This window comes from Trachemys scripta, chromosome 4 (assembly GCF_013100865.1).
Source record: "Trachemys scripta elegans isolate TJP31775 chromosome 4, CAS_Tse_1.0, whole genome shotgun sequence".
Lineage (NCBI taxonomy): Eukaryota > Metazoa > Chordata > Testudines > Emydidae > Trachemys > Trachemys scripta.
Genome location: NC_048301.1, coordinates 107978971 through 108006561, shown reverse-complemented (window position 1 = coordinate 108006561; position 27591 = coordinate 107978971). Strand labels below are relative to the sequence as shown.

General features: G+C 38.6%; 1 protein-coding gene across 1 annotated transcript in view; it reads left to right on the top strand.

Moving 5' to 3' along the window:
• Nucleotides 1–27591, top strand: part of LOC117876505 (mucin-2-like) — an 80053-nt gene that overhangs the window by 50235 nt on the left and 2227 nt on the right. Inside the window, exons 16-46 of the mRNA XM_034768771.1 lie at nucleotides 270–396; nucleotides 1227–1482; nucleotides 2030–2082; nucleotides 2518–2618; nucleotides 3709–3860; nucleotides 6678–6816; nucleotides 6911–7024; nucleotides 7613–7792; nucleotides 8789–9028; nucleotides 10305–10461; nucleotides 10739–10867; nucleotides 11438–11582; nucleotides 12626–12669; nucleotides 12771–12965; nucleotides 14227–15603; nucleotides 15829–16064; nucleotides 16835–17003; nucleotides 17584–17831; nucleotides 18225–18408; nucleotides 18835–19039; nucleotides 19522–19700; nucleotides 20132–20201; nucleotides 21094–21194; nucleotides 22068–22099; nucleotides 22739–22916; nucleotides 24198–24302; nucleotides 24577–24620; nucleotides 25624–25746; nucleotides 25851–25949; nucleotides 26451–26579; nucleotides 27033–27084. Of these exons, the coding sequence (XP_034624662.1) occupies nucleotides 270–396; nucleotides 1227–1482; nucleotides 2030–2082; nucleotides 2518–2618; nucleotides 3709–3860; nucleotides 6678–6816; nucleotides 6911–7024; nucleotides 7613–7792; nucleotides 8789–9028; nucleotides 10305–10461; nucleotides 10739–10867; nucleotides 11438–11582; nucleotides 12626–12669; nucleotides 12771–12965; nucleotides 14227–15603; nucleotides 15829–16064; nucleotides 16835–17003; nucleotides 17584–17831; nucleotides 18225–18408; nucleotides 18835–19039; nucleotides 19522–19700; nucleotides 20132–20201; nucleotides 21094–21194; nucleotides 22068–22099; nucleotides 22739–22916; nucleotides 24198–24302; nucleotides 24577–24620; nucleotides 25624–25746; nucleotides 25851–25949; nucleotides 26451–26579; nucleotides 27033–27084 (5563 nt within the window). The remainder of the gene's footprint in view (nucleotides 1–269; nucleotides 397–1226; nucleotides 1483–2029; nucleotides 2083–2517; nucleotides 2619–3708; nucleotides 3861–6677; nucleotides 6817–6910; nucleotides 7025–7612; nucleotides 7793–8788; nucleotides 9029–10304; nucleotides 10462–10738; nucleotides 10868–11437; nucleotides 11583–12625; nucleotides 12670–12770; nucleotides 12966–14226; nucleotides 15604–15828; nucleotides 16065–16834; nucleotides 17004–17583; nucleotides 17832–18224; nucleotides 18409–18834; nucleotides 19040–19521; nucleotides 19701–20131; nucleotides 20202–21093; nucleotides 21195–22067; nucleotides 22100–22738; nucleotides 22917–24197; nucleotides 24303–24576; nucleotides 24621–25623; nucleotides 25747–25850; nucleotides 25950–26450; nucleotides 26580–27032; nucleotides 27085–27591) is intronic.

Below are 27591 nucleotides of genomic sequence, written 5' to 3'. Positions count from 1 at the left end.
ATATTTAGGTAAAATGGGAAATTACGAAGCATACAATAGATTCTTTGGCTCTTATTTTTCAATAATAACTGCCAATATTTGGGGGTCTCCTTTATCGCCATATCAAAAAAATCCTAAAAGGAGGTAGGAAAATATTAAAGATATGTTGACACTGCTCACAACTGAATGTATATGGAGAAGAAGCTGATACATAAGACCAGACATTAACAGGACCTGTTTTTGGATGGGCAGTTCTGTGATGATTAATTAGTTTGTTTCTGCACCCCTAGAACTGTCTGTTTGACACCTGTAATTGTGAAAAGAGTGAGGACTGCATGTGTGCTGCCCTCTCTTCCTATGTGAGAGCCTGTGCTGCCAAAGGAGTCCAGCTGGAGGGATGGAGGACTGATGTCTGTTGTAAGTGTTATAGCCCACTCCCTCGGTCTTCTATTCTGAAAGAACCAGTAGTAGAATTTATCTATCAATCATCATTTTATATCAATTTCTAGCCAATCCAGGGCTCTCCCAGTAAATTTTGAAGAAAAGATATTGAAAAGTAAAATTCTAACAATAATTCCCTATTTTTTTTAATGTATTGGAGGTTAGTTATGGTGAATACAGATGGAAGATACAGTTGTGGCTAGGAAAGAGACAACTGCTGCTGAAGGGGCTCTAACTCTCTCCGCATAGGCTCTAAGTTAACTAGAGTTTCATCTGTCACCGGTTGCCATGGAAATGAATGTGTCAGATCACAGAAACAATATTAATTCTAAACAGAACACTTTATAAATAAAGAATGTTTAAACAAAGGGTTGTTTAAAGTCACCAAGCTGTTTTCTTTGATCCAACATGTCTGTTTCCAGTGCAGGAGTATTTATGTACCTCAGGAGGCCTCATGCCTCAGACTGCACCAAAGGTTTATAGGTTTCTGTTGTAACTGCCAACCTGATGTGTGGTTTCTCTTTCCAAATCTCATTTGAAGATATATCTTTTTTTCATTTGCATATATCACTTCATTTGTCCCCCATCTACTGTTACCTTTTTTTTTAATATAATGCTGTGCATTATTTAACTCTGAAAGCATGCTGGGATAGATTTTGTCTGAAAAAAATGTGATACACAAAAAAATATATAGCATTGTTGTTTATGTTATTCACACTACATATTGCCCCTCTCTCCCCACCAAATAATATCTGGAACTAACAAATCTGTTAATGTAATTTTTGTTTTTGTTTTTCCTTCTCAAGCCAAATACACAACCTCGTGTCCCAAATCCTTGAGCTACAGCTATACCATCAGTTCCTGTCAACCCACTTGCCGGTCTCTGAGTGAGCCCGATGTCACATGTAACATCAGGTTCATTCCAGTTGATGGTTGCACCTGTGAAAAAGGAACCTACATGGATGAATATGGCAAATGTGTGTCTGCTAGTGAATGTCCTTGTTATTACAAAGGATCTCCCATTCTGTCTGGGGAAGTTGTTCACGAAGATGGTCTTGTATGGTAAGAGATTCTTTTATAAAACACTAAAGCTGCATTGTATAAACTTTCTAAATAAAAGAATACACCTCAGTTAAGCTGGCTGTACCCAGCCCTGCATGATTTTCAATACAATGCTCTGTCCACAGAATAGTTCTGTTAGACTATGAGAGCAGTGCATTTTTCCAGACATATGAGAACTATTGTATTTAGGCGAGATTCCTGTTGTATTCAATGATTTTTCCCAGCATAAAATACAAAAATACACAGTGAGAGGTTTTTAGTATAATAAACATCAAACTCACCGGGAAACACTGTCTGTCACATTTTCGGTCACAATTTTTCCTGGACATCTATAGCCGAGATCATAGGGAAATACCACCAGCTGTTGGGTTGACAAGAAACTTTTTTCTGTAACCACAAGGTGGCATGTTAGAATCCCATGTCCTATTGGAAAGTTCTGTAACAGCAGAAGAGAACCTCAGTATGTGGGGCTTAGAACAGAAGGCGCTACAGAAATACAAAATAATAAATAATAAATATTATTATTATTCCCTTCCATTTCCGACAGCACTTGTGCACAGGGTAAACTGAGCTGCATTGGAGTTGTGAACCAAATCCCAGGTAAAAACCCTTCTTTAGCTTCTCTTTGCTCTCTAGCCTGTCCTTGGTTTTGAGTACGTTTTCTCTTGGTGCAACAGAACAAAACTGAAACACACAGGAAAGTCAATAGGGTGGAAACTGTTGCTTAATTTCATCTACTATTTTTAAAATAAAACATCAGTCTATACAGTGTGACCAGTTAAAAAAAAAAGCACACAAAAATTAACATGCAGGTAATGAAATAATAATTACATGTAATTTCTAAAAGATTATATAAATTAAAAACTGCTGCTTCCTAGGGAATTCATAGCGTCCTGTCCCATAAGCCCCTGCATTCTTTTTTTAATTGTGCTGAATATGAAGAGCCTAGACTCCTTATAGCAAATTGAAAACGTGTTATTGTTGTGCAAACTCTGGTGCCTTTTCTCATCTCTCTCATATCATTCTCTCCCCTAGTTTGTGCTCCCCCCATGGTCTACTTCGACTGCAGAAATGTCACTGCAGGCACCACTGGAGCCGAATGCCAGAAGAGCTGCCAGACGCTTGACATGCAGTGTGTAAGTATGAAGTGGCTGGACACTCCTGTACACTAGAACTATTCATTGTTCACAAATATGGTCCTGAAGCTGTAATACTGATAGTCTGTTGTTTGTGCAACGAAACCCTGGAAGCATGTTATGAAGCATTAACAATGGGATCACTAAAGGTCAAGTTCATGAGCAAATAAAAGTCAACTTTACTTGAATCTCTCACATAGGTACTGACTGGAGATGCATCAGACTTTGTAGATCTAATTCAGATAACAATACCTAGCAAGAACTAGTTCTCAGCAAAACATCCAGAAGTTTGTCATGTGCACAATCTGTTCAGTAGAAAATTACTGGGTGTAATCTTGATTGAAATTGTTAATATTTTTTGTGCCGTGATGCATTTTTTAATAATCTCTTACACATCCAATTATATTACAAAGGCTAGGAACATGATAACAGCCTGATTGGCTGTGTCATTTTATGAGACAGCATCACATGAGATAAATGGCAATCCAACTTAATGCATCAGAAAAAAATGTATTAAACTATTCTTTTTTTAACTTATCATCCTCTCAGACACAGATCAGCAGGTCCACAGGTTCATCAGCAAGTCAGGCTGGTACCCAATTCAATATCTTTCCCACTTTCACAATCCATAGACCACCTATGGAGACTGGGACACATGAAATATTGATGTTTAGCAGGTTTTATCTTCCACTAAATCTTCCTTTAGCAACCAACCATATGTTTGAGCAAAATCCATATTTTCCTTCAAGCCATCTCTGATTTTAACTGCATGTAAATCAACAGTCCAGAGACAGGTTCTAAAAACCTAATCTTACTCTCTCTCTACTTGAGTAAGTAAAAAGCAACAGAGGGTCCTGTGGCACCTTTAAAACTAACAGAAGTATTGGGAGCATAAGCTTTCGTGGATAAGAACCTCACTTCTTCAGATGCAGGAAGTGACATTCTTACCCATGAAAGCTTATGCTCCCAATACTTCTGTTAGTCTTAAAGGTGCCACGGGACCCTCTGTTGCTTTTTACAGATTCAGCCTAACACGGCTACCCCTCTGATACTTGAGTAAGTAAGTTACATTTTCTGCTTGGCTCTACAGTACAGCACACAGTGTATGTCTGGCTGCATGTGCCCCTCTGGGCTAGTGTCAGATGGTAAAGGCAGCTGTGTTGCTGAAGAGGAATGTCCATGTATTCACAACGAGGCTACCTACAAACCAGGGGAAGAGATCAAAGTTGACTGCAACACCTGGTATGTATTCATTGAACTGTGTGGTTCATGGAGCCACCACATTGCCCTTTCCAAAGATCCATATATAAGCAGCACAATGGCAAAAAGAAATGTTCATTGGATTGGGTTGGCAGATGGACTTTTCAGTATATTAACCATAACAAGCCAGTTTTCTGTCAATCAAGGTAGATGGTAAAAGCAAAGAGTGGGAGCCAGGAAATCTTTGGGTTTAAGGTTTTCATAGAAACAGATTCATAGAAAAATGGGTGTGGAAGGGACCTTCACAGATGATCTAGTCCATCCCCCGTGTTGTGGCAGGGCAAGTATACCTGGACCATCCATGACAGGTGTTTGTCTAACTTGTTTTTAAAAACCGCCAAAGATAGGGATTTCACAACCTCGCTTGATAATCTATTCCAGAGTTTAACTATACTTGTAGGTAGAAGGTTTTTCTTAATATCTAACCTAAATTTCCCTTGTTACAGATTAAGCCCATTACTTCTTGTCCTATCTTTGGTGGACATGAAGAATAATTGATCAAGTCCTTAATATATTTGAAGACTGTTAGCAAGTTCCCTCTCCATCTTCTTTTCTTAAGACTAAACATGCCCAAGTTTTTTTTTTAAACATTTCCTCATAGGTCAGCTTTTCTAAACCTTTTCTCATGTGTGCTGCTCTCCTCTGTACTCTCTCCAGATAGTCCACATCTTTCTTAAAGTGCGGCATTCAGAACTGAACACAGAACTCCAACTGAGGCCTAACCAATGCTAAGTAGAATGGGAAAATTACATCAGTCCTGTTAATATAGCTCAGAATTATATTAGCCTTTTTTGCAACTGCATCACATTGTTGACTCATATTCAATTTGTGATCCAGTATAATGCCCAGATCCTTTTCACCAACACTACTGCCTAGCCACTTATTCCTCCTTTTGTAGTTGTGCATTTGATTTTTTCCTTCTTTAATATAGTACTTTGCACTTGTCTTTATTGAATTTTATCAACAGTTCTCCAATTTGTCAGTGTCATTTTGAATTCTAATCCTGTCCTCCAAAGTGCTCGCAATTCCTTCCAGCTTGGTGTTATGGGCAAATTTTATAAGTATACTCTCTATTCTATTGTCCAAGTCATTAATGAATATATTGAACAGTACCGGACCCAGGACAAACCTCTGCAGGACCCCATTAGATACATCCCCCGAGTTTAACACCAAACCATTTATAATTACTCTATGAGTACAGTCCTTCAACCAGTTTTACACACACCTTACAGTAATTTCATCTAGACCACATTTCCCTAGTTTTCTCATGAGAATATCATATGGGACTTTACCAAAAGCCTTTCTAAAATCAAGATATATTACATTTACAGCTTTTCCTCTATCCACTAGGCCAGTAATCCCATCAAAGCAGGAAATTAGGTTGGTGTGGCATGGTTTGTTCCTGACAAAATCCATGTTGGATATTAATTATAGCCTTATTATTCTCAAGGTGTTTACAAATTGATTAATAATTTGTTCCAGTATATTTCCAGGTATTGAAATCAGGCTGACTGATCTATAATTCCCCAGGTCCTCTTTGTTACACTTTTTCCTTCTTCAGTCATCTGGGACCTCACCCATCCTCCACAAATTCTCAAAGATATTCATTAATTGTTCCAAGATTGCCTCAATTATTCCTGAAGTTCCCTAGGATGAATTTCATCAAGCCCTGCCAACTTGAATATAGCTAACTTATCTACATATTCTTTAACCTGCTCTTTCCCTAATTTAGTTTGCATTCCTTTCTCCTTGTTGTTAATATTAATAATGTTAACTATCTGGTCACAATTTACCTTTTTAGTGAAGACTGAAGCAAAATATGCATTAAGCACCTCAGCCTTCTTGATAATGTCCATTATTAACTCTTCTTTCCTGCTAAGTAGAGGACCTCCTTCGTCTTTCTCTTGCTCATAGTGTATTTATAGAACCTCTTCTCATTGTTTTTTATGTCCCTTGCTAGAGGTAACTCATTTTGTGCCTCAGCCTTTCTGATTTTGTTCCTACATGCTTCTGCTATTCTTTTGCTCTCATCCTTAGCAATTTGTACATGTTTTCACTTTTTGTAGGATTTTTTTTTATTTTCAGTTCATTAAAGAGCTTGTGATAGAGCCACATTGGCCTTTTACTATTCTCCTATCGTTCCTTTGCATCGGGATAGTTTGCTGTTGCTCCTTTAATATTGTCTCCTCAAGAAACTGACAACTCTCTTGGACTCCTTTTCCCCCTAGATTTCTGTCCAACAGGACCTTGCCTACCAGTTCTCTGAGTTTGTTAAAATCTGCTATTGTTCTTATTCTGCTGTTCTCACTCCTTCCATTCTTTAGAATAATGAAATCTACCATGTCATGATCATTTTCACCCAAATTGCCTTCATCCATCAGATTCACAACCAGTTCCTTCCCTGTTGGTCAGAATCAAATCTAAAATGGCTGTTCCCCTGGTTACTTCCTTCACCCTTTGAAACAAAAAGCTGTTACCAATACATTCCAAGAACCTACTGGACATTTTGTGTTTTGCCATATTACTTTTTCAACAGATGTCTGGGTGGTTAAAGTCCCCCATTACTACCAGGCCTTGTGTTTTCATACAATATTATCTATATTCCTATTAACCCCTTCATGCTGATGATATAGAGCTTTTACATTAATTGTTTGTTTGGAGAAATTCTAACTTTAACACTAGCGTGAACACAACATTTACCAGGACTGATACATACTGAATTAAATAAATATGTTGTGGGAATTACATGTGCATCAAGTGAGTAATTTTATGATTAAAATGTTTTCTTCTCCTTCTTAGCGTGTGTAAGAACAGGATGTGGAAATGCACCAGTGAACAATGCCTTGGTACATGCACTATTTATGGAGATGGGCATTACATCACATTTGATGACAAACGGTTTAACTTCAATGGAGATTGTGAATACACATTAGTCCAGGTATTGAGCTTTTGTCTTAGCATTACTACTTGTGGAGTCACCTGTATCCTCCATATTGCAATTATCCATCTGATAACTTCATTTCTCTCTTCAGGACCACTGTGGGAAAAACAGCACAGTCAATGGAACCTTTCGAGTTGTTACTGAAAACATCCCCTGTGGCTCCACTGGGACCACCTGCTCTAAGTCTATTAAAGTCTTCCTAGTGGTGAGTAGCTTTTTTGGTACATTTTTGAAAAGAACATTTTTATTATGTATCCATTTGAGACTCAGGAGGAGCCAGAAGCTTCTGCAGTGAAGACTTTCCAAGGTTAGTAAAATACAATTTAAGCCAAAAACAAACAAAATATTTGGTAGTGCTTCCAATCTTTATTTATTTGTTTGTTTGTTTATTTGGTGGCAAAGCTATCCTATGTAGTATTTGGGCCAAATTTAATTTTCCAGGGGAGTTATGTAAAATAAATAATTTTATGGTGCACCCTATAGTACCTCTATAATTGTAGGCATTCTCTCCTTTGATTGACTTAAACATTTTAAAATGTATGTTCTTAAAACAGTTGTACGGTCATATGATTTGAACTATATAAATTAGATTTATCTCATTTGCCTCAAAAATGAATAATTACTCATCTTTGCTGGATAAATAGTATTGTTCTCTTTAAAATGGAAAACAGACATAGTTAAGATCATTCCCAAACGTTTGTTGTTGGGAGGTGTCTCCTATACCAACAAACCATACTAATTACTGAAAAACTGATCCTTAGTCATTCCTTTGATTTTTTTCTCCCCATTTTAGGGCTATGAGTTGATACTCAGTGAGGAACACTTTGAAGTGGTAGAAAGAGAAAATGGAGGGCAAATGCCATACCAAGTCCGCTATATGGGCATGTACTTAGTTATTGAGACCAACAATGGACTGATCCTCATGTGGGATAAGAAAACCAGCATCTTCATCAAACTCAGCCCTGATTTCAAGGTAAGGCTTAAGAAGGCAAGAGTTTGCTGCCAACTATCATTGACACAAATGATGAATTATCGTCCTTCTTGAGTGAGAAAGCAATATTGATTGAAAGGAAACAGAATACAGTTGAAAGTCTTGTGTAAAATGATAGGAAGTATGTTTAACCATGTCTCAAATACAGATGTTAATGGCAGTGTGTGGTACTATACTAGAGTTTGTCAACATAGCTATTCATGTGTGAGAAGGGTATTATATACCATAGGAAATGGGAACTTTTGTCATCCTATTTGCATACTACACTGACTTTTCCATTAGGGAAATGTATCAGGGAGTGGTTCAGCCAGCTTCAGAAATTTATGTAGAAGTGTATTCTAATGCTATGAGTTCTTTAGCTAAATAATACACCAGAATCAAATAATTTTCCCCCACAAATATGGAATGTATGTATTTTAGATTCATACATACAGCCTAGTATTAATGTCAGCCTTGCTAAATTTTACCTGCTCACTTGCCTAGGGTGACATTTTTTGGATGGACAAGCAAAGTATTCATTTTTATCACTGTCATTAATTTTGGTAAAGAGCAAGTGAGTAGATTTTGTGCCTGGGGTGGGCTGCTCATTTTCATGACAGTTTTGTAAGGCTGTTTTATCTATGTATGTCTATTGTATATCTGTACAACACAAGACAAACAAAAGAATATGCAATTAGCTAACTGTAGATTCATCATCGTAACTCACCAGTGATGGGGCACAATAACAAAGCAATTTTCTTATTGTTCAAATTTTTAAATAAATTACTAGGCGTATACCCCTCAGACCAGTCATCAGGTCCTTTTACTGAGATAAAAAGCAGATTTTGTGGAAAGTATGTTATCTTAGAAAAACAGAAAGTCAGGATATTACCAAACAGTTAGAGATAACATGCAAAATAGGGAATTCCAGAGGTGCTTTTAGTCTGTGATGTTGCTGCAAATTTTCTATCATCCTTTTGTGTGTGTGTGTACGTACAGGGTCAGGTCTGTGGCCTGTGTGGCAACTTCGATGGCAATGGCATTAATGACTTTACCACCAGAAGTCAGTCTGTGGTAGGAGATGTGCTGGAGTTTGGAAACAGCTGGAAAGTGTCTCTTACTTGTCCTGATGCCAACTCTACAAAGGACCCTTGCTCTATCAACCCTTATAGGAAGTCCTGGTCACAGAGGCAGTGCAGCATCATCAACAGTGAAGTCTTTGCTGCATGTCACTCTCAGGTATAGCAAATCCTCAGAGCAAAATTCTCCTAAATAAAGACTATCTTTTTATATTCCTCAGATGCCTGTGCACTTGACATTGAGTTGTCTGTCACTCCTTACATTCCATTGAATACAAGTAGTCTGCTAGACATGGGTGTGAACAAGAGCAACTGGATCCAGCCCCTTTGGGTGTTTGGATCCAGCTCTGAATTTTACAACTAAGGCTCATCTCTAATACATTATACACTACATTGTTGAAGAAACCCATCCCTTAGAAGATGGGAGTCAGAGCTAATTACTAACTAAATTGCTGACTATCCAGAAGTTTCATTTGGGTCCATTTTCTCCCTATTCCAAAAGAACTACCCCCATTGAAGGTTGTTCTCATACATTCTGAAACAGGTGCACAATTCATCAGCTAACATATGTTTCACCTTGAATTGTCATAGGTAAATTTCAGGCTGTATTATTCTACCCAACAAGAATGGGCACTGCACCTGTAGAACAATATAACGTTTATTTTACAGGAAGCATTCTTGTTTTTCTTGTGTAAAAGAAGGATAATCTCAAGTCAGTCTGAGTTTTATTTTTAGTGTGGGTTAGTTAATATTTTCGTCATATGCCATGTACAGAATACAAGTGTAACGCCAACACACCCTGGTCATCAGCGGGTGGCATCGAACCGGGGATTTCTGGAGCTTAGTGCATGAGCATCTACCTCATGAGCTAAAAGCCAACTGGCTGTTAGCAAAGGCTGTAGAGCAAACTCATTAATCTCTCTTTCTAAGTGGTCTTGGTGCCACTAGATGGGACAGAACACTACATCCAGAAGTTACACAAGCTCTTGGGTTACACAAGCTCTATCCCTGGGTTAATTAACAACATGCTGGAGTAGCAGGGAAAAAGAATCAGTGTAGATATCAGCAGCCATTGCTAAAGCATACGTAAAACAATGTAGCCTACCTGTGTTATTTGTATCTTAATTCTTTCCATAGATACAAATCCTAATTTTCAAACATAGTTGCCTGTTTGAAACCTGCATTTTGGGTCTCAAATCTGCAATTGTTTGCAAATCTGCTTATGTGAATGATCAAATGTATGATTTAGACATATTGTTTCAGCATCCACATGGGAAAATTGGGCCTAGTTTGTCTAGCAATGCAAATACAAGAAAATGAAAGTTACAGATTTTCCCTTTTTGTGGCATGTTAATATTCTAGAAACATTACTCTGGCAAAGCAAGATGACTCCAGAGAAAGTAAAACTTATATTTACTGCTTTCTTTGTCTAACAGGTTGAACCAACTAAATATTATGAAGCATGCATGACTGATGCTTGTGCTTGTGACAGTGGGGGAGACTGTGAATGTTTCTGTACAGCAGTAGCTGCATATGCTCAAGCATGTAGTGAATTTGGTGTCTGTGTAGCCTGGAGAACTCCATCAATCTGTCGTGAGTATTAGCCCATAGCTCAGTGGTGACTGAAAGAGTAGTGTATCAGTTTCAAGGCAATTGTTTTGAGAATGTTATTAAATATGTTATTAAATATTTGACAACAATTTGTTCTCAACCCTGTATTTCATATCAAACTGGGTTGACAATTATGCAGTTTCAGCTCTTGATTCATGACTTTCAAGACTACCCAAATGGTATAGTAGTGGTATAATGGAGAGCTATGAAAAAACTGAGGCATTTTGTTCTGAACATGTGTTTTCCGGTTTCCCCTCAGCTCTGTTCTGTGATTATTACAACCTAGAAGGGGAATGCGAGTGGCACTACAAGCCTTGTGGAGCTCCCTGCATGAAGACCTGTAGGAATCCAAGTGGAAGATGCCTTCATAAGTTACCAGGTTTAGAAGGTGAAAAGAGCTATGACACAGCATGTTGCTTATTGTAGAGTGCACAACTGGTTACCATTTTTTTCCAGCTCAGTCATTGTTGCATCAAATTCTCTCTTCAGATACACCCCATACAATCTTATTTTCTTCAGTGGGTTGCATTGGTATAAGTGAGGGCAGAGTTTCGTCCATGGGGTTTGAAAACATTTGTAGGACTCAGGCCTGGTGCGGTCTCCGAATGATAATAGTTTGTGCTACGTGAGAGAACTGTATTAGTATCTTGGTTCATAGGCTAGCATCACATCCACATCTTAGGGGCTAGGGGAGCCTTGTTTGCTAAATAATAACACTGTGCCAGCCAACAAAGGAGCCATTAACAAGAATCCAGAAGCAGTAGTTTCCTTTTATTTAGAAGGACTCATCATATTATAAGGAAGGCAAGCCATAGAAAGTGAGCCAGGGGAAGGAGTACAAATTTGTGCCTGAGAAATATAGCCCAAAGTAGAAAAATAAAAAGGAATTACCTTCTGCGTAAAGTTCCAGCTTAAACTCTTCCAGCTTATACTCTTTTTTTTTTTTTTTTGGTCTCAGGCTGCTACCCAAACTGTCCAGCAAACAAGCCATATTTCAATGAGGATGAGATGACGTGTGTTGATAACTGTGGCTGTTACGATGCTAAAGGAAACTACCACAAACCAGGAGTGAGCTTCTACTCACGGGACAACTGTCAGTCATGGTAAGATTTAATGTACAGTCTGACCATGTTAAAGAGAAAGGACCAAAGCAGTGTTTGAAAGTTATGCGCCGCTATCCCACGGTAAGGTGAGGATGTTGCCTGTGCAAAAGCGAACCCTTATTGTCACATACCAATTTTCGTAATACTAGTGAGCAATATTTGATTCTGTTGAAGTGATTTTTGATTCTGTTGAATTTGTTCTCAGTATCACAGTAAATTCTTCAGCTTAGTGCCCAGAAAAAAATATGATGTGCTTTATAACCCGGTTTGTTCTATTCTGTGCTCCTATCTCATGGTGATATTCCCTTAAGGTCACTCATCACCATGATAGAAGAGTGCAGAATAGAACAAACCCAGTTATGTAATATATAATATAGATTTGTTGCTGGGGTTTATTCTACATCCACATATAATTTAAAGTTCATAACTAATATGATCCAATATTCAGACTTTTTCCTTTTCTAGCCTCCGGGCCAAAACACTTGACGAATGTGACAAGTAGCCTCCCTAAAGACTTGTTTCTGTAGTTTCCGATGGTCTTTGACTTCATTCTCGCACAGGAGGTCTGATATCAGGGAGATGGTTGGGGAAAGAATGGCAGTCAGAGGAATTGACATGAACTGGCTATAAGGGGGATGGCATAAGAAGAGATTGGTCTAACAGTAAGGGGGTGGGAAAGGAATGGACCCTCTTCTTAACCCTCCCTCTGATCCATGCTGCTCTAATGTCAGAATTGGCTTTAGGGAGGAATCAAAAAGCAGCCTCTAAGCTTGACATGCTGCAGGTACTGTGGAGAGGGAGCAGCACCTCCTCTTAACTATTCAGCTGGGAAGAGGTATTTTAATAAGAGCTGACTATGAGAATATTAGCTGGAAACTAAACAAGTACTTCTCTGAACTTCAATCAAACCGTAATTCAGAATAACTCCTCTCTGGCTTATGATTAGTCTTTATAAATTCAGTGAAAATACCATAACAGTATAGGGAGTTCATCACCCTTCATGCATCTTCAGTCTCACATTTCTTCTCTGTTATTTCTTTCAGCACATGCACAATGGAAGGCTTACGGTGCAAGTTTGATGCTGAAGGTAAGTTGGCAAAGAAAATTTATGAATGAAAACAAATTCTTGAGCTTTTTTTTCTTTTGACAGGTAACTAACAATGTCATTCCACCTCTTCTGTTTTACAGCATGTTATTGCTATTATGAAGAACACAAATATAAATATAAGGATGTCATTTATAACACCACAGATGGGATTGGAGGGTGTTTGAGTGCAATTTGTGACATCAATGGAACAATAACCAGAACATTCTTTGAATGCAGTGGAATTACAACTACCATCCCATTCACATTTAGTACAGTTCTACCTCCGAATGCTGCAGGTATTTCTATGCATTTCTCAAATCTGAAAAAATCTTTGCATACCAGGGGGTAAGGGCTACTTACTCCTCTAATTGCACATGTTTGTACTGTAAGTTGGTAATTTCTACCATAACAGTCAGAAACTCAGCTGGCAGCTCCCCTCCCCCACCTCATCTTGAGGATTCTCTCCCTCAGTTCCCACTGTTACCCTGGGTAACACCAACACCAGGTGCTCCCAGAGGAAAGAAAGTGTAGCTAGTTCATCTTTATGCCCTGGAGATCCCTGGCTGCCATGAGCATGAAGTAGAGCAGCTTTAAGAGCAGCTCCCAAAAAGCTCTAGACTGGGCGGGCATCTTTACTACCTCTCCCTATATATATGCTGGACAACAAATAACAATTTTAAAATAAACTGAACACATTAGTGCAATTGCAAAGCTAAAAAATCCAGTATGAGGGAACTTTCAAGGTATTTCAGAATGTCCTTTGACACTCTTCCTGATTGCCAAAGATTTTTTTAACCAGCTAATGCTTTCTTCCAAAAAGCTCATTTACTCCTGCTTGATCCTGCAGTTGATGCATCATGCTGAACTTGCAAAAATGACAAATATATCCATAGCATCATACAGTAATATCATGAACACAACATGATGAATTCAATGTTGGATCAAGCAGGAGCAACCATTCTGTGAACAAGATGGTGTTCATTCAACATAAATGTCTCAGTAATACCAAGATGCAACAGAAACCTACGTTAAAATAAAGAGAAAAGTTCTAAATATGACTTCCTAATTGCCATTGACTTCTTCCTTGAGTAGTCACTCTGATGTGTGTGTACCATTTTGATTGTCTAGAAATCAATTGTAAATGATTACAAAAGAGATAATACAGTGGAAAATCAGGCCCTCTTCTTTACACTGTACACAGTAGAAAAGTGCCTCTTAAAAATTCATTGACTCCTTTATATATTGAGCCTGGATACACAAGACATAACTTGGAATATTTTTAACTGCAAAAGCAGAGAGAAACAGACTATAAGTTAGGTTAAGTTTAGATACTACAGGCACTCACACAGGTGATTAAAATTGCTCTTCCAAAACACTTTGCTGGAGAACAGCATCTAAGATATAAAGGTCCCCCACGTGGCCTAAAATAAATTCTGTGAAAGATTAATACCCTAATCTTTCCAAATGCAGTAGTAATAATTAGACATTAGACAGTAATTATTAACAAGAATATTGAATCTGAGGACAAGCAAGTAATTTTTTTTCTTTTTACCACAGGAACAATAACTACACCACCAGTTACAACAGTGTGTGTTCACAACGTATGCCAATGGTCAGGGTGGTATGATGTCAGCTATCCAAGAGACTCCAACGATGGAGATTTTGAAACATTTGAAAACATAAGAGCTAAGGGATTTAGTGTTTGCGAAACTCCAAGGGATGTGGAATGCAGAGCAGAAAGGTACATGGGCAAACCACTAAAAGATCTGAACCAAAAGGTGACATGTAGCAAAGACTTTGGACTCATATGTAATAATAGGGATCAGATTCCACCACAGTGCTACAACTATCAGATCAAAATATTATGTTGTACTTATGTACCATGTGACTCGTCAACATCTACCCCATCAGTCACAACTAGTGGACATCCAACTGCTTCAATTAGTACAGAAACTCCAACTCCATTCCCACTTCCCATCACTTCAAACGTCACCACCACGCTTGTACCCCCAGTTTCCACTACTCTATCAATCACCTACACTGCTTCTCCTCCAAGTCCAGGCACACCAACAGGCTCATCTGGTACAGTACCACTGCAAACAGGCACAATCCCACCTCTCACAGGAACGCGTCCACAACCTTCACCACGCTCCACACTTCCTCCTTTGGGACAAACAACCACTGAAGGCACCACACTACTCTCTACACAACCAACATCACAGGCAAGCACCACCACGCTTGTACCTCCAGTTTCCACTACCGTATCAGTCACCTCCACTGCTTCTCCTCCAAGTACAGGCACAGCAACAGGCTCAGCTGGTACAGCCCCACTGCAAACAGGCACAATCCCACCTGTGACAGGCACGCGTCCACAACCTTCCCCAGGCTCCACTCTTCCTCCTTTGGGACAAACAACCACTGAAGGCACCACACTAGTGTCTACGCAGCCAACATCACAGGGAAGCACCACCACGCTTGTTGCTGCAGTTTCCACTACTGTATCAGTCACCTCCACTGCTTCTCCTCCAAGTCCAGGTATACCAACAGACTCAGCTGGTACAGCATCACTGCAAACAGGCACAGTCCCACCTCTCACAGGCACACGTGCTGAAATCAGAACAGGTTCAGCCTCCACGGGTAAGGGTTCTACCATCACTGGAAGTACTATGCTTTTTTCCACAAGTCCAGCACAGCCAACATCACAGGAAAGCACCACCGCACTTTTATCTCCCGTTTCCACTACTGTGGCGGTCTCCCCAACTTTAAGCATTAGAACTCCTCCAACATCTACTATGTCAAGGCTTACTTCTTCAGTATCTGCAACAACAGAAGGCCCCAGTACAGCCTTCAAAGCACATGAAAAAAGTACATCTTTCACTTCAAGCAGAGTAACACCGTGTTTATGCCACGTGTCTGGTGATTTCTTTTCTCCCGGTGAGTTTATTGTTTCATGCTTTTAGAAACTGAGATACAATATTAGCATTCACCTTTTTAAAATTATATTTTACTGTACAGTGTAACTTAAAAGTGAGAATGTTTTCTTTATATAAAAATATGATGAATGCATACAAGTTAAAATATTTTTATAATGTTTGATTTTTTGCTGAACATTTTACTCAGCCATTTTATTTAATTTTTATTATTAATTTTGTTTTATAGGCGAAGTTATATACAACAGAACAGATAGCACTGGTTGTAGTTTTTATGCACTTTGCAGCAAAAGATGTGAAATTGAACGACTCCAGGGGCCATGTCCTACAACAACTCCTGTTTCATTAATCCCATCATCTACAATACCAAGCTTATCAACCCCAACAGCTATATCTTCTTCAGTGCCAGTAACTCCAGAAACTACTCCAATATCAGGTTGCCCTGATGCTGACCCGCCAAGAAAGGTAATCCAATTATCTATTTTCTTTTTCTACAACACCACCATTCCCAAAATTGACCCAAATTCTGCCATCAGATAGACGCACATCCAACTTTCATTAATTTTACTGGGAGTTGCTCATGTATATGTCGGGGCAGGATTTGGCTATTTGAAAATAATCTGGCCAGATGTAATTTTTTGTGAACTTGTGCTGTCAACTTTTCCTGTTTGCAAATTGTCCACAGACTGACTTGCAGTTTTTACAAATTTGTTCAATATTCAGAATTTCTCAATATTTTATGCAAATAAATTTCATCCTAAAGATTGTTTACAAAGTGTTCCTTATAAGTGTTCCTTGCGTATTTGATATTCAAGCTGTATGATTGATCACTGAAGTCATATAGCATAGTTGTCATTCCCTAACTGGATGACACAACTTTTATACTGTTTTTTTGTTTGTTTTTTTAAACTTTTATCCTGTTCACCCAAAGTGTGTTTGTTTTTTGGGTGAAGCAAAATTCTATTACGGAAGTCAACAAAATGTCCATGAATAACTTTTTTCAATATTCATTATGCTCTAAACCCGGATATGTAAGGGCAGTCACTCATAGTCAGTTTCCTCTTCAGATACGTGACCTACTTTCTTTGAATTCCATTCTTGCTAGGTCACCCATAGACAATCTTACTTGAAACAACCTAAATCCCAAAGATTGATTATTATATTATTTTAAGATAGACATCTAAATTCTGCCTCAACCCAAACCATCTGTTCAAGAATTTCCTTGTCTCTTCTAGATGAATGAATCCTGGATGTTAAACAATTGCACTATGGCAACTTGTGAGGGAGACAACAGAATTGTTCTATTGCTTCCTCCAGCTGTAGAGATGATTACTTGTGCAAGTGGACTCCCACCAATAAAAGTCTATGATGAGGATGGCTGCAACTACCACTATGAGTGTGACTGTAAGGGAACCAAGAAACAAGCAAAGCACTAATGATGCACAATATACTTTAATATTGCAGAAAAAGAGGTTTTCAGAATGTCTTGATTCATCTAGTGTTGTACTATAGCAGGCTTTCCCCGCCAAATTATAGTTTACAAATTTATAATATTGTTGTGATGAGTCAATGCTTTAGGCACTCTATTTTTCTCAGAAGATAGAATCAGGCTAAAATATTTGAATTACAAGAGTATATCATTACATTATAGATTTTTCTATCTAGCTTGGTATTTATTATACATCCATTGTAGTAGCATCTGACACTAAGTAAGAATTTAATAATCCAGATCATCGGCTAAAATAAAGCTAGATATATAGACAGAAAAATGGATATGAATACTTAACGCCAACTAAATTCTGCTTCTAGAATCTTTATTTTTACAGATGTCATACAAGGGAGAAAGATTTTAGTTTAAATATGATACATCACCTTCAATTTCCGTACCAGCAACCAATCTTTCTTTGACTGCAGATTAAGGAAATTTGCTATTTTTAGCTTTTGATTATAAATAGATACTTTTCTTTTCTTTTCTTCCTGATAGGTGTTTGCAGCGGCTGGAGCAATTCTGACTACTTGACTTTTGATGGAACTCACTACACATTCCATGACAACTGCACATATGTGCTGATGAAACAGATTGTGCCCAAATACAATTTCAGAATCCTTGTTGACAATTACTTCTGTGATGTGGCTGATGGACTCTCCTGCCCTAGATCTATCATTGTGAATTACAACTCCATGGAAATAGTGCTAATCAGTCAGATACACCAAGGAGAGAAAAATAATAAGGTAAACCTTAATGGATTTTCACATTTTATAAATTGCTTCAATAAAAACATTTTAATAATAAGAGAAGGCTTGTTTAATAACACCGTATAAAAACAGCTAAAGATTATAAACACAACATTAGATATGTGGTAATTATATTTAATTTCATAAGAACTCCATAGTGTGTGTGTGTTTACCACACATGTGTGTGTGAGAGAGAGATTATTTTGTAATCTCTTTCTCTTATGCCTCTTTTTTTCATGAGGAACATAATGGGGATCTTCAGATCTACAGAGAGGAACTCTGCTCTTTCTTAACTCTTAACACTGCCATCATGTGTTCAAAGACTTATCTCCCTGCCTAAGACATAAAATAAACCTGTGCTTTAGCTGCTTTTATTTTGTTGGGTTTTAGATTCTTGTCAACAATGAGCCAATCAGTGGAGGCTTCAGTAGAGATGGCATTTCAGTTGCCAATGGTGGAACATACATGGTTGTTGAAATCCTGGACATCAAGTCTTACATCATCTTCAATGGACTCACCTTCACAGTGAAAATGCCATTTAGCATGTTTGGACACAACACTGAAGGCCAGTGTGGTGAGTAGAGTGGTTTAATCCCCTCTTTTCCATAAGGCAATTCTCAGGAGACTTTTTTCTTTATTTATGCTATGGTAAGGTGCACTTTAGCTGATCATTTAAGTTTCTAGGTACTACAGCAAATTAAATAAAATAACCACAGTGGGATTATGGAGCATATCACTTTTTCACTATTTCCAGTCTCAGCATCACCTCAAAATGCAATTTACATTAACAAGAATATTTCTACTTTCAGTCTTTCATAAAGTGTTAGGACCAAGTAAGATTAGTGGTATCGTAGAACCTGAAAATCAGGTAACCAGCCCCTGAGTGTGTTTGTTACATTTAGCGTGAACATTCCCTCTTGTACTTACCTTGCCATGCTGAGCTGCTCTATTGCCAGTGCTTCAATACCTTTCAGACTTGGTTCCATCTGTTTTCTTCTAGGCACATGTTCAAATGACAAAGTGGACGAATGCCGCATGCCAACTGGCGAAGTAATTTCCTCTTGTTCAGAAATGGCTGCCGCCTGGCAGGTTCAGAATGGAAATAAGCCCAATTGTGAAAGGCCCCCGGTACCACCTGCCACGCCAACAACTCCACCTGTGCCCTGCAATTCTGCTTCTCCTCTTTGTGAGCTGATTTTGAGCGAGTAAGTTAAATTCAGGCTTAGGGTACATTTGAATCTTGTGTATTGAAAAGCAAAAAAGTGTTTTGGAAGCCTTAATAATGGTCTTTGAAGTGGCATTTAGTAACAAAAATATACACTGCATTATTGATTGTAATAATAGCAAAGTAGTCTTGGTTTGTTTTTTAAGAATACAGAATAGCTGTGTAGTTTGTTGTGGCTGTTACCAGAGCTGGTTCTCTGGGCATCACTTTAGTCTCTTTTAGAGTTACACTATCTAGAAACCCAGTCTGCCCTTGAAGAATTCTCATTAAATATAAACTGTGTCCCACCAAGGGCTATTATTACATTGTCAATAAAACACTCACCTGGGACTAATATCGTATTTTAGCCCTAAAAGACCATCTAGGCAGTTCATTACCCTTTAATTATTTCACTCGGACAAGTCTAGATTTTTATAGTGATTATGCAGCGCAGCTCAAACTTCTCTTCCATTGTATTTAAAGTCTCTTTGCAGAGTGTCATAAGATTCTGACGCCCAGCATATTCTATGAGAGTTGCATCGCTGATTCATGCCACATTACCAATGAATCTATACCATGCTTCAGCTTGGAAACATATGCCTCCCTCTGCTCTGCTAAAGGTGTCTGTGCCAACTGGAGAAGCAAGACCCAAGGACAATGCCGTAAGGAGCATTAAGAGATACTTTGCCTTGGATCTATGACGTGCTTATTACAAACTTATTCTGGAAATGTAAACTTCTTCCATTATTTTGGGAGGGAGGAACAGATACGTATCTAAACTTTACTTTAATTTAATTCCTGTGGAGATGGGTGAACTAGTTCCGATAAAATATAAACAACCCTGAACCTTTGCTGTTCTCTCAAATTCAACCAAAGCCACATCTTTTGTGAGGTTCAAAATCATTCAGTAGCCATTACAAAATATTTCTGCTTTTCTATTTCCTGATCCAAAGGGTTGATGAAATGAAAGCACCAGTGGTTGTTACCTCTCCACCTACATAAAATTAAAAGCAATTGGAAAGCATCATCTCTGCTTTTTTACCTTCATACAATGTTTCATTTTCATATTGATTTTATTTTTGCTCCCACACAGCATACAACTGTCCTAACGGCAAGGTGTATGATGCATGTGGCCCTCTTAATCCTGTCACCTGTCATTCCGGGTAAGGCTAAACCAAATAATTAGCTTTACATTCGTGTAATGTCACTGTGTTCAACTGTGTCTGTCTTTGGACGGGAGACCTCGTAGTAAAAACCAACTGCTTGAGGACAGGGTGGCATTGATGACTGAAAAAAGAACAGGAGTACTTGTGGCACCTTAGAGACTAACAAATTTATTAGACTATAGCCCACTTCTTGGGCTGTAGTCCACGAAAGCTTATGCTCTAATAAATTTGTTAGTCTCTAAGGTGCCACAAGTACTCCTGTTCTTTTTGCGGATACAGACTAACACGGCTGCTACTCTGAAACCTGTCATTGATGACTGAGTAAATCCTCAAAGTGGTGACAGGGGACAATGTGTTGTTACTAGAGATGCCATATTTTATTTGTGGCATTGAAACTGAAGTCCTGACTCCTTTGATTATTAAAAATCCCATGGCACTTTTCACGTGAGTAGGAAGGCCAGCATTTAGGGCCTAGCCAATTTCCTCTTTGGATAATTACATTGTGCTACCTAAATCTCTCTACAATTTCAAATGAATGCTGTATTTTCACTTCCTGCTATTTCCTAAACAGAAAAACATGCCCAGCATTGCTGTGAGCTGTTAGGTAGATGTAGTGCTCCACTTCAGAGTTGCCTATAGTTCAGTGATGGGTAAAAATGATTCCCGTACATAGATCGTTTCTGAATGTTTACAAAGTGTTTTGTAATATTTGGGGATAAGGATTACCATATAATATAAATGTACATTTTTTATATATATTCAGGAAACCTTACCTGATTGTTTAGAGAAATTCTTCTTCATGCCTCAATTATGTTAGTGCTGTAAAAAGTTATTGATCAGATAATGCTGGGAAAATGTACTTTAATATCCATTCCTTTCTTCCTTGTAGAACTGTTAACCATACAAGTGAACATGTTGCTGAAGGATGCTTTTGCCCCAAGGATAAGATTCTCTTCAATTCATACACTGACATCTGTGTGTCAGAATGCGGTAAGTTTGGTGGGGGACAGGAAGGAGGGAAGGAGAAAGGGTTGGAGGAGGATGTAAATAATGTGAATATTAGTGTTGATGAAAAAAAGAGCTGGACAGGACAACCTAGTTCTAGGTATAGCGTGAAAAAATGCTATGGAAGCTTCTATCACACAGCTCTGCTCATGGACCTTAATCCCACTCAGCTTTACCCATTCTTGAATATCCAAATTCTGTTCTTGAATATCCAAATTCTGCTAGCTGAACCAGTCTGACAGGTAGTTTTGTAATTATGACAAATTCACACTAGGGATTAAAACTACTGACCGTGTTTCACTTATAATATATCACATTTAAAGCCTGATCAGTAATATTACTTTACTGATATTTAAAGTAATATTAAACCCATCACTTTACCCTCCTCGCCATTTTATATTACATTCCTAGAATTTAGTGAACCTGCATAATATTTACACTGCCAGTGAAATGCCCCATAGACTGTTTTCAGACTCAGCCTAATAGCAGATTTTAGTCTTGCATCATCATCATCATCGGAGTAAATACACCAGCCACTTAACATGTGAATGCTGAGTGCCAAAACTGACTTCCCCTTGAGAATGGCTTGTTGTTTCCATTTCCATTTTTTTAGAAAGTGACTGGTAAGTGGCATTAGCATCTGTGTCTACTTGTTGAAAAAAATGGGTCTGAGCTGAATCATGAGACAAGATGAAGGTTTAAAAGTAAATCCTTTGTGGATAAAGTGTGTAGCAATAATAATATCTGAAAAGTGCCTTTATGAACCCTTAATTAAAAGGGTAAGCGAGATTCATTTGTGTATCACATGGGTCATCAGATCAGCATCAATGTAAATCTTTATCCTTTCATTCCCCTCAGCTTGTGTGGGACCAGATGGAATGCCCAAACTGGTGAGTATTTCAGTCAGCACTTTCTCCAAGGCATCTTTCCCAGAAACATCTCCCAAATACAGCTGTTTCCAGGATTTCACTGCATTTTCCCACCTCTTAGTCCTCACTTTGTTATGAAATGTGCAAGGTTGTGGCAGGTTAAATTCTTAGCAGAAATAAAGTGGAAGGAGATGATGGTAAGGACTTGATTACAGTCAATACACTTTGTATTCTGTCATCAACTGCACCCAGTTTTTTAAAAAAATATATCACATTTTAAAACCCCCAAATGCCCAAAAAGAACTAATATGAATTGTGTGTAACAGCTTCAAATTGCACAATGGTGTGTCTATATTGCTTCAGATAAATTGCTAGTACTTCAATTTCAGTGTTGTATCATTCCATTGCCAAGTATTGGAAATGTTATTTATTTATGGGTCTCCTAACTTGGGAAATTGAAAGCAGCCTGTCTGAAGATTTTCAGCCTGCTCTTTGGGCCAGATTCAAACCCATTGAAATCAATGGGCTTGGGATCAGGCTCCATGAACAGTCTATCTTACTATCCGCTTTGAGGCCTTCATCCAGGTTGACCCTGAAAAAATACCTATGATCATGAGCATCAGAGAACAGGTAAGATAAAATATTTTTATATTTTTACAGCCTGGAGCCATTTGGAAGAGTAACTGCCAGGAGTGTGTCTGTGACCCATTCTCTGTTACTGTACAATGTAAGTCACTGTCATGTCAGACACCCGAGACACCCGTGTGTGAGAAAGAAGGATTCATACCTGTCCCAGTGTTGACACCAGAAGACCCATGCTGTCCTGAAATGGAATGCAGTAAGTACCGGCTACTATCTTTTATAGCCAGCTCATAAAAATATAGTGGGCCAAATATTGTCCTCAGTTACAGCTGCACATCTCTCACTAGCTAATCTAATCTAGTTAAGGTTTTCATATAGTAACTATCACTGTAATATCTAAGGGCTCTTACAATTAAGCATTATTCCTTGATTGATTCATAACTGTACCTAGGTACCAAAAGTTGATTTCTGAGTTAGTCAGATGTACATTTTTAGTTGGTAAAACAAAATCTTTTTGGTGTGTGTATGTTGCAGAAGGGGAGAAGAGAGGTAAAAGGTTTTTCTGAATCTTAAAGTAGCTGATAAATTAGCTCCATATTTGTGGGTTATACAGTGTTTCTTTATACACAGATTTTATGTCGCAGAATGGCAATATTAATTTAAATAGAGCTAAACAGGTGAACAAACACGAAAGCACGAGCCAGTAGCTGTATGTGATATAGTGCTAGCTGTTTAGAGATTTTTTTTTATTACTGATATAGTGAAGTCAAAAAGGAGAATGTGCCCACAGTTTATTAGCCTGGAACTAAACAAATGAGCAGTGGAGGGCTAAGCTTGAAGTGGTCCTGTGAAAAATATGAGTGGGATGTGAGATGCTACCAAATGATTTGATTATGATAGTGTGGCATATTTATTTCCTATGAGGATCAGTCGTCCATCCAAGCCACTTGCAGACAGGTTGCAGAGGACTCAGCCATGGAACAGAGGTGTCTTTTGAATTTATCACACTGCTGTGGTTATAGAGTAAGAGATGATTTGCTCTAACTTGAGGAGGATTTTGATAGCAGTAGGGAAAGAGAGGGCTTTCTCAGGCTCCCATTCTAGTTGAAGGCCATTTATCCTCTTAAATCTTCTCTCTCCCTTTAGGGATACATCCCTCCAGCTTCTTCAAGCTTCAGCCATATGCTAGAATGTAACTCGAGCTTTATGCACATCAAGTTTTTAAAAGAAGTTATCAATAATCTTTCTGTGCCAGAAGCTGGGAATGGGCGATGGGATGGATCACTTGATGATTACCTGTTCTGTTCGTTCCCTCTGGGGCCTCTGGCACTGGTCACTGTAGGAAGACAGGATTCTGGGCTAGATGGACCTTTGGTCTGACCTAGTATGGCCGTTGTTATGTTCTGCGCCCTTCTTTGTGTTAGGCTCTCCACATGCTCAAGGAGACGAAGCACCAATTACTTCTAAGCAGGAAAACAACAACTCAGATTGCTAGCTTTATCCCATTACGCACTTTCTCTTCTGGCTTATTCCACAGGATGCAATACAAGCGCCTGCTCCCAGACCAAGAAGACTTGTGAGCCAGGGTATCAGCTAGCCACAATCCTTTCAGAAGGAGACTGCTGTGTCAATTATATATGTGGTAAGTTACTGTGTTTCTTCTGACCTCTGGGTTATAAAAGGCTCTAATTTCAATTTCAAAGGAGATATGGAGTTAAGAAAAAATGTATGAGAAGTGAAGAAAGTAAGTTCAGTGTACATTAAATAATCATTAAAAAAAACCCACTTACCTTCACTGAACTATATCCAGGGGAAAAACTGAACTTTTTTGTGCATTCAGACTCTGGCAGTTTTAAAGATTTTTTTTTTTCATTTCTTTTTTTTTTTTTTTTTAAATAATTGATTCTTTTTTTCAGAACCAATACCAGATGTCTGTGTGCTTAATGGAACTATTTACCAGGTAAGAACAGTTGTACTATACCAAACATACTAACGTATACTGATATTTCAGTAGTTCTCTAAAACCCTGATACAGAGCATCTCACTAGAAGTTTCCATGAGGGAGTTCTTTATCACCTACATATTAAAGAACCTTTGTACCAAGTTTGCTCCTTGGTCACCAGCCCAGATCTGAAATAGACTTTGTTTGGAGGAGCTCCCCTTTAACAAGGAGCAAAAGTAAAAACTTAACCGTTTTTATTGAGAGGGGTGAATTGGTTCTTTATCCATTCCAGATGTGGGCAATATAACTTTCTGATGGAGCAGAATTTTGAAAGTCTTTTTTTGTGGGGCAAAAGAACGGAAGCCCCTCAAAAAATAAATCTAGGACTTTGGCCTACACCTCCAAGTTGAGACCTTAACTTCTCAGTCAAGATTTTCTCCTTAAGATCACAGCTGCCATCTTGGAATGTGATGTTGGGTCAAATTTTCAAAAGAGGCCTGAAGTCCATGTGTAAAGAATGTGTACATATTTATGCTCATGCAACTGGATACACCAATGGGTAGATGTTTTAATATCCATTTGCAAGAGATGGCTGCTTCACCAGTTCTGAAAACAATTCATAATGGAAAGCTTCTTTTGCAACAAGTGTTGTATTGATGAGTTTGCAAAATACTGAGGCGGCTCAAACCAGTCTTACGTAGTACCCAAACTCAGCATGTTCTTTTGATCTTTCTTGGTACATTCTTGCCATCTCTTTACTAGCCTAAGTATTTTGCATAATTTCAATTAGCTTGTTCCTATACATGCTTTTTGCACTGGCCCCACATTTTCATATATTATGTGCAACATAGTTGCTTTATGCTGTCTATTGGGTAACTCAATTTCACTTGTGTATCAGCATCTTTTATGTTCACAAAATTGCTTTAAATTATCTCCATACGTTATGAGGTAACATACAGTAGATCTCTTTAAAATAATGAGATTTGCTCAGACTGAATGTTCTCTCTTTGGCTTCTCCCAGCCTGGAATGACTGTTCCAATGGACTCTTGTAAGACATGTACCTGCAGTTCTGAAGTAGATCCAGTCTCCAACAGAAACCTTCTGCAATGTGAGCTGGTCCGCTGTGACACCACTTGCCCCCTGGTGAGCTCCATTTTTTATTTCACCTCCCAGTTAGTTTCTAAACTGGTGAAAATGGAAGTCTCCCTTATTGACTCAATGTATTTTCTCTCTCACTTCTTGAACAGGGTTATGAATACATGATGAAAGATGGAGAGTGCTGTGGAGAGTGTGTCCAGGTGGCTTGCACAATCAAGCTGACTAACAACACTGTCCAGGTGCTCAAGGTAACTATTTCCTTTGATTCTCATTACACTTGGTTTTAGCCCACAACAGGGGATAAGTGTTGACAAAAGCAAGGGACAGCTCTCAACCAACTTATGTCCATTTTTAGTTACAGCAGGATATTTTCTACATTTATTCTAGCTGGACACACATTTGAATAACTACATCACATATTTAGGTGCTCAAATGGACTGGGGGTGGGGGTGGGGGAGGGAATATACATTTTAGGCATTTAACTACAGACCTGAGAGTGCAGGTCTAGGATTTAGCCTTAGGCTCCCCACCTAGGCAGTGAAGTTTCAAAATTAGGCTCCCCGTGTTTAGTGTTTCAGAGGAAGTTAAGAGGGAACAGATGAGTTCCTTCTAGGTGAGAGCATGAAATTGCTCATCGGAAAATCCTACACCAGGCTTTGTCAGAATAATCGCACTACACTTATCATAATTACATCATTGATCACATCAGAAAAGCAATAATGCTAAATTTGTTTTATTCCCAATGTCAGCCGGGTGATATCTGGAAGCCTGAAGATAATCCGTGCAGCTATTATAAATGTGAAAAAATCGAAGATCAGCTTGTTTCAGTCACAGTTCTGAGAACATGTCCTGCCTTTGACCCAGAGGACTGCAAGCCTGTAAGTTTCAATCAGTCCTTTATTGTTTGCTATTAGTTGAGTGCTACTACACAGAACAAGGGGCAAAGTATACAAGACAAGACAAGACAACATGGAACCAGTATCTCTAGTTATTAATGGCTCCCACTGTGTAAACAACCATTTATCAGGAATGGTTTGAGAATGAACTTAATCTTGTCACAGTGTCAATTGTAATGGACAATCCCTCCAGAACAGCCCTGTCCTCCCACTTAATAGTCTGCTACCTCTTATTTTTGGATATGTGGATTCAAGAACTACATGGAACCAAGCTGGCAAGATAGCCTTCCTGGTCCACCAGCCATGGTTTCATTCAATATCCACTGCACAGCCTACCTCCTGTTAATGGTAAAAATGCTAGCCAGTGCTAGAAAGCTCTTGACTTGTCATTCATATGCTAATTCTGAATGCTCTCTCTTTGTTCCTGCACTGAAGGATGAAGTACAGCTGACTCCTGATGGCTGCTGCAAAACCTGTACCTCTGGATGTAAGTAAAGCTATTTTCTGATGTTCTGCTGCCAATAGATTCTGTATAATTATAATATTTCTAACCTTTTTCGCATGGGATGGGGAAGTAGAAGTTTCCTCCAGGATCCCCACTCACATTTTCTTTAGTTCTCATTGTCAAGGGCCCCACGTTACACTTACTGGTCCTTCCAAAGAAAAAGAGAAAACATAGTTGTTTGACAGCATCAAGATACTCCCCATCTCATCCAAGATCTGTTTATACGGCCTCAGCAGTGCTCTCTGCTACCAATGACCTAATGTTGAAAGGTTTCAGAGTAACAGCCGTGTTAGTCTGTATCCGCAAAAAGAAGAACAGGAGTACTTGTGGCACCTTAGAGACTAACAAATTTATTAGAGCATAAGCTTTCGTGGACTACAGCCCACTTCTTCGGATGCATCCGAAGAAGTGGGCTGTAGTCCACGAAAGCTTATGCTCTAATAAATTTGTTAGTCTCTAAGGTGCCACAAGTACTCCTGTTCTTCTTTT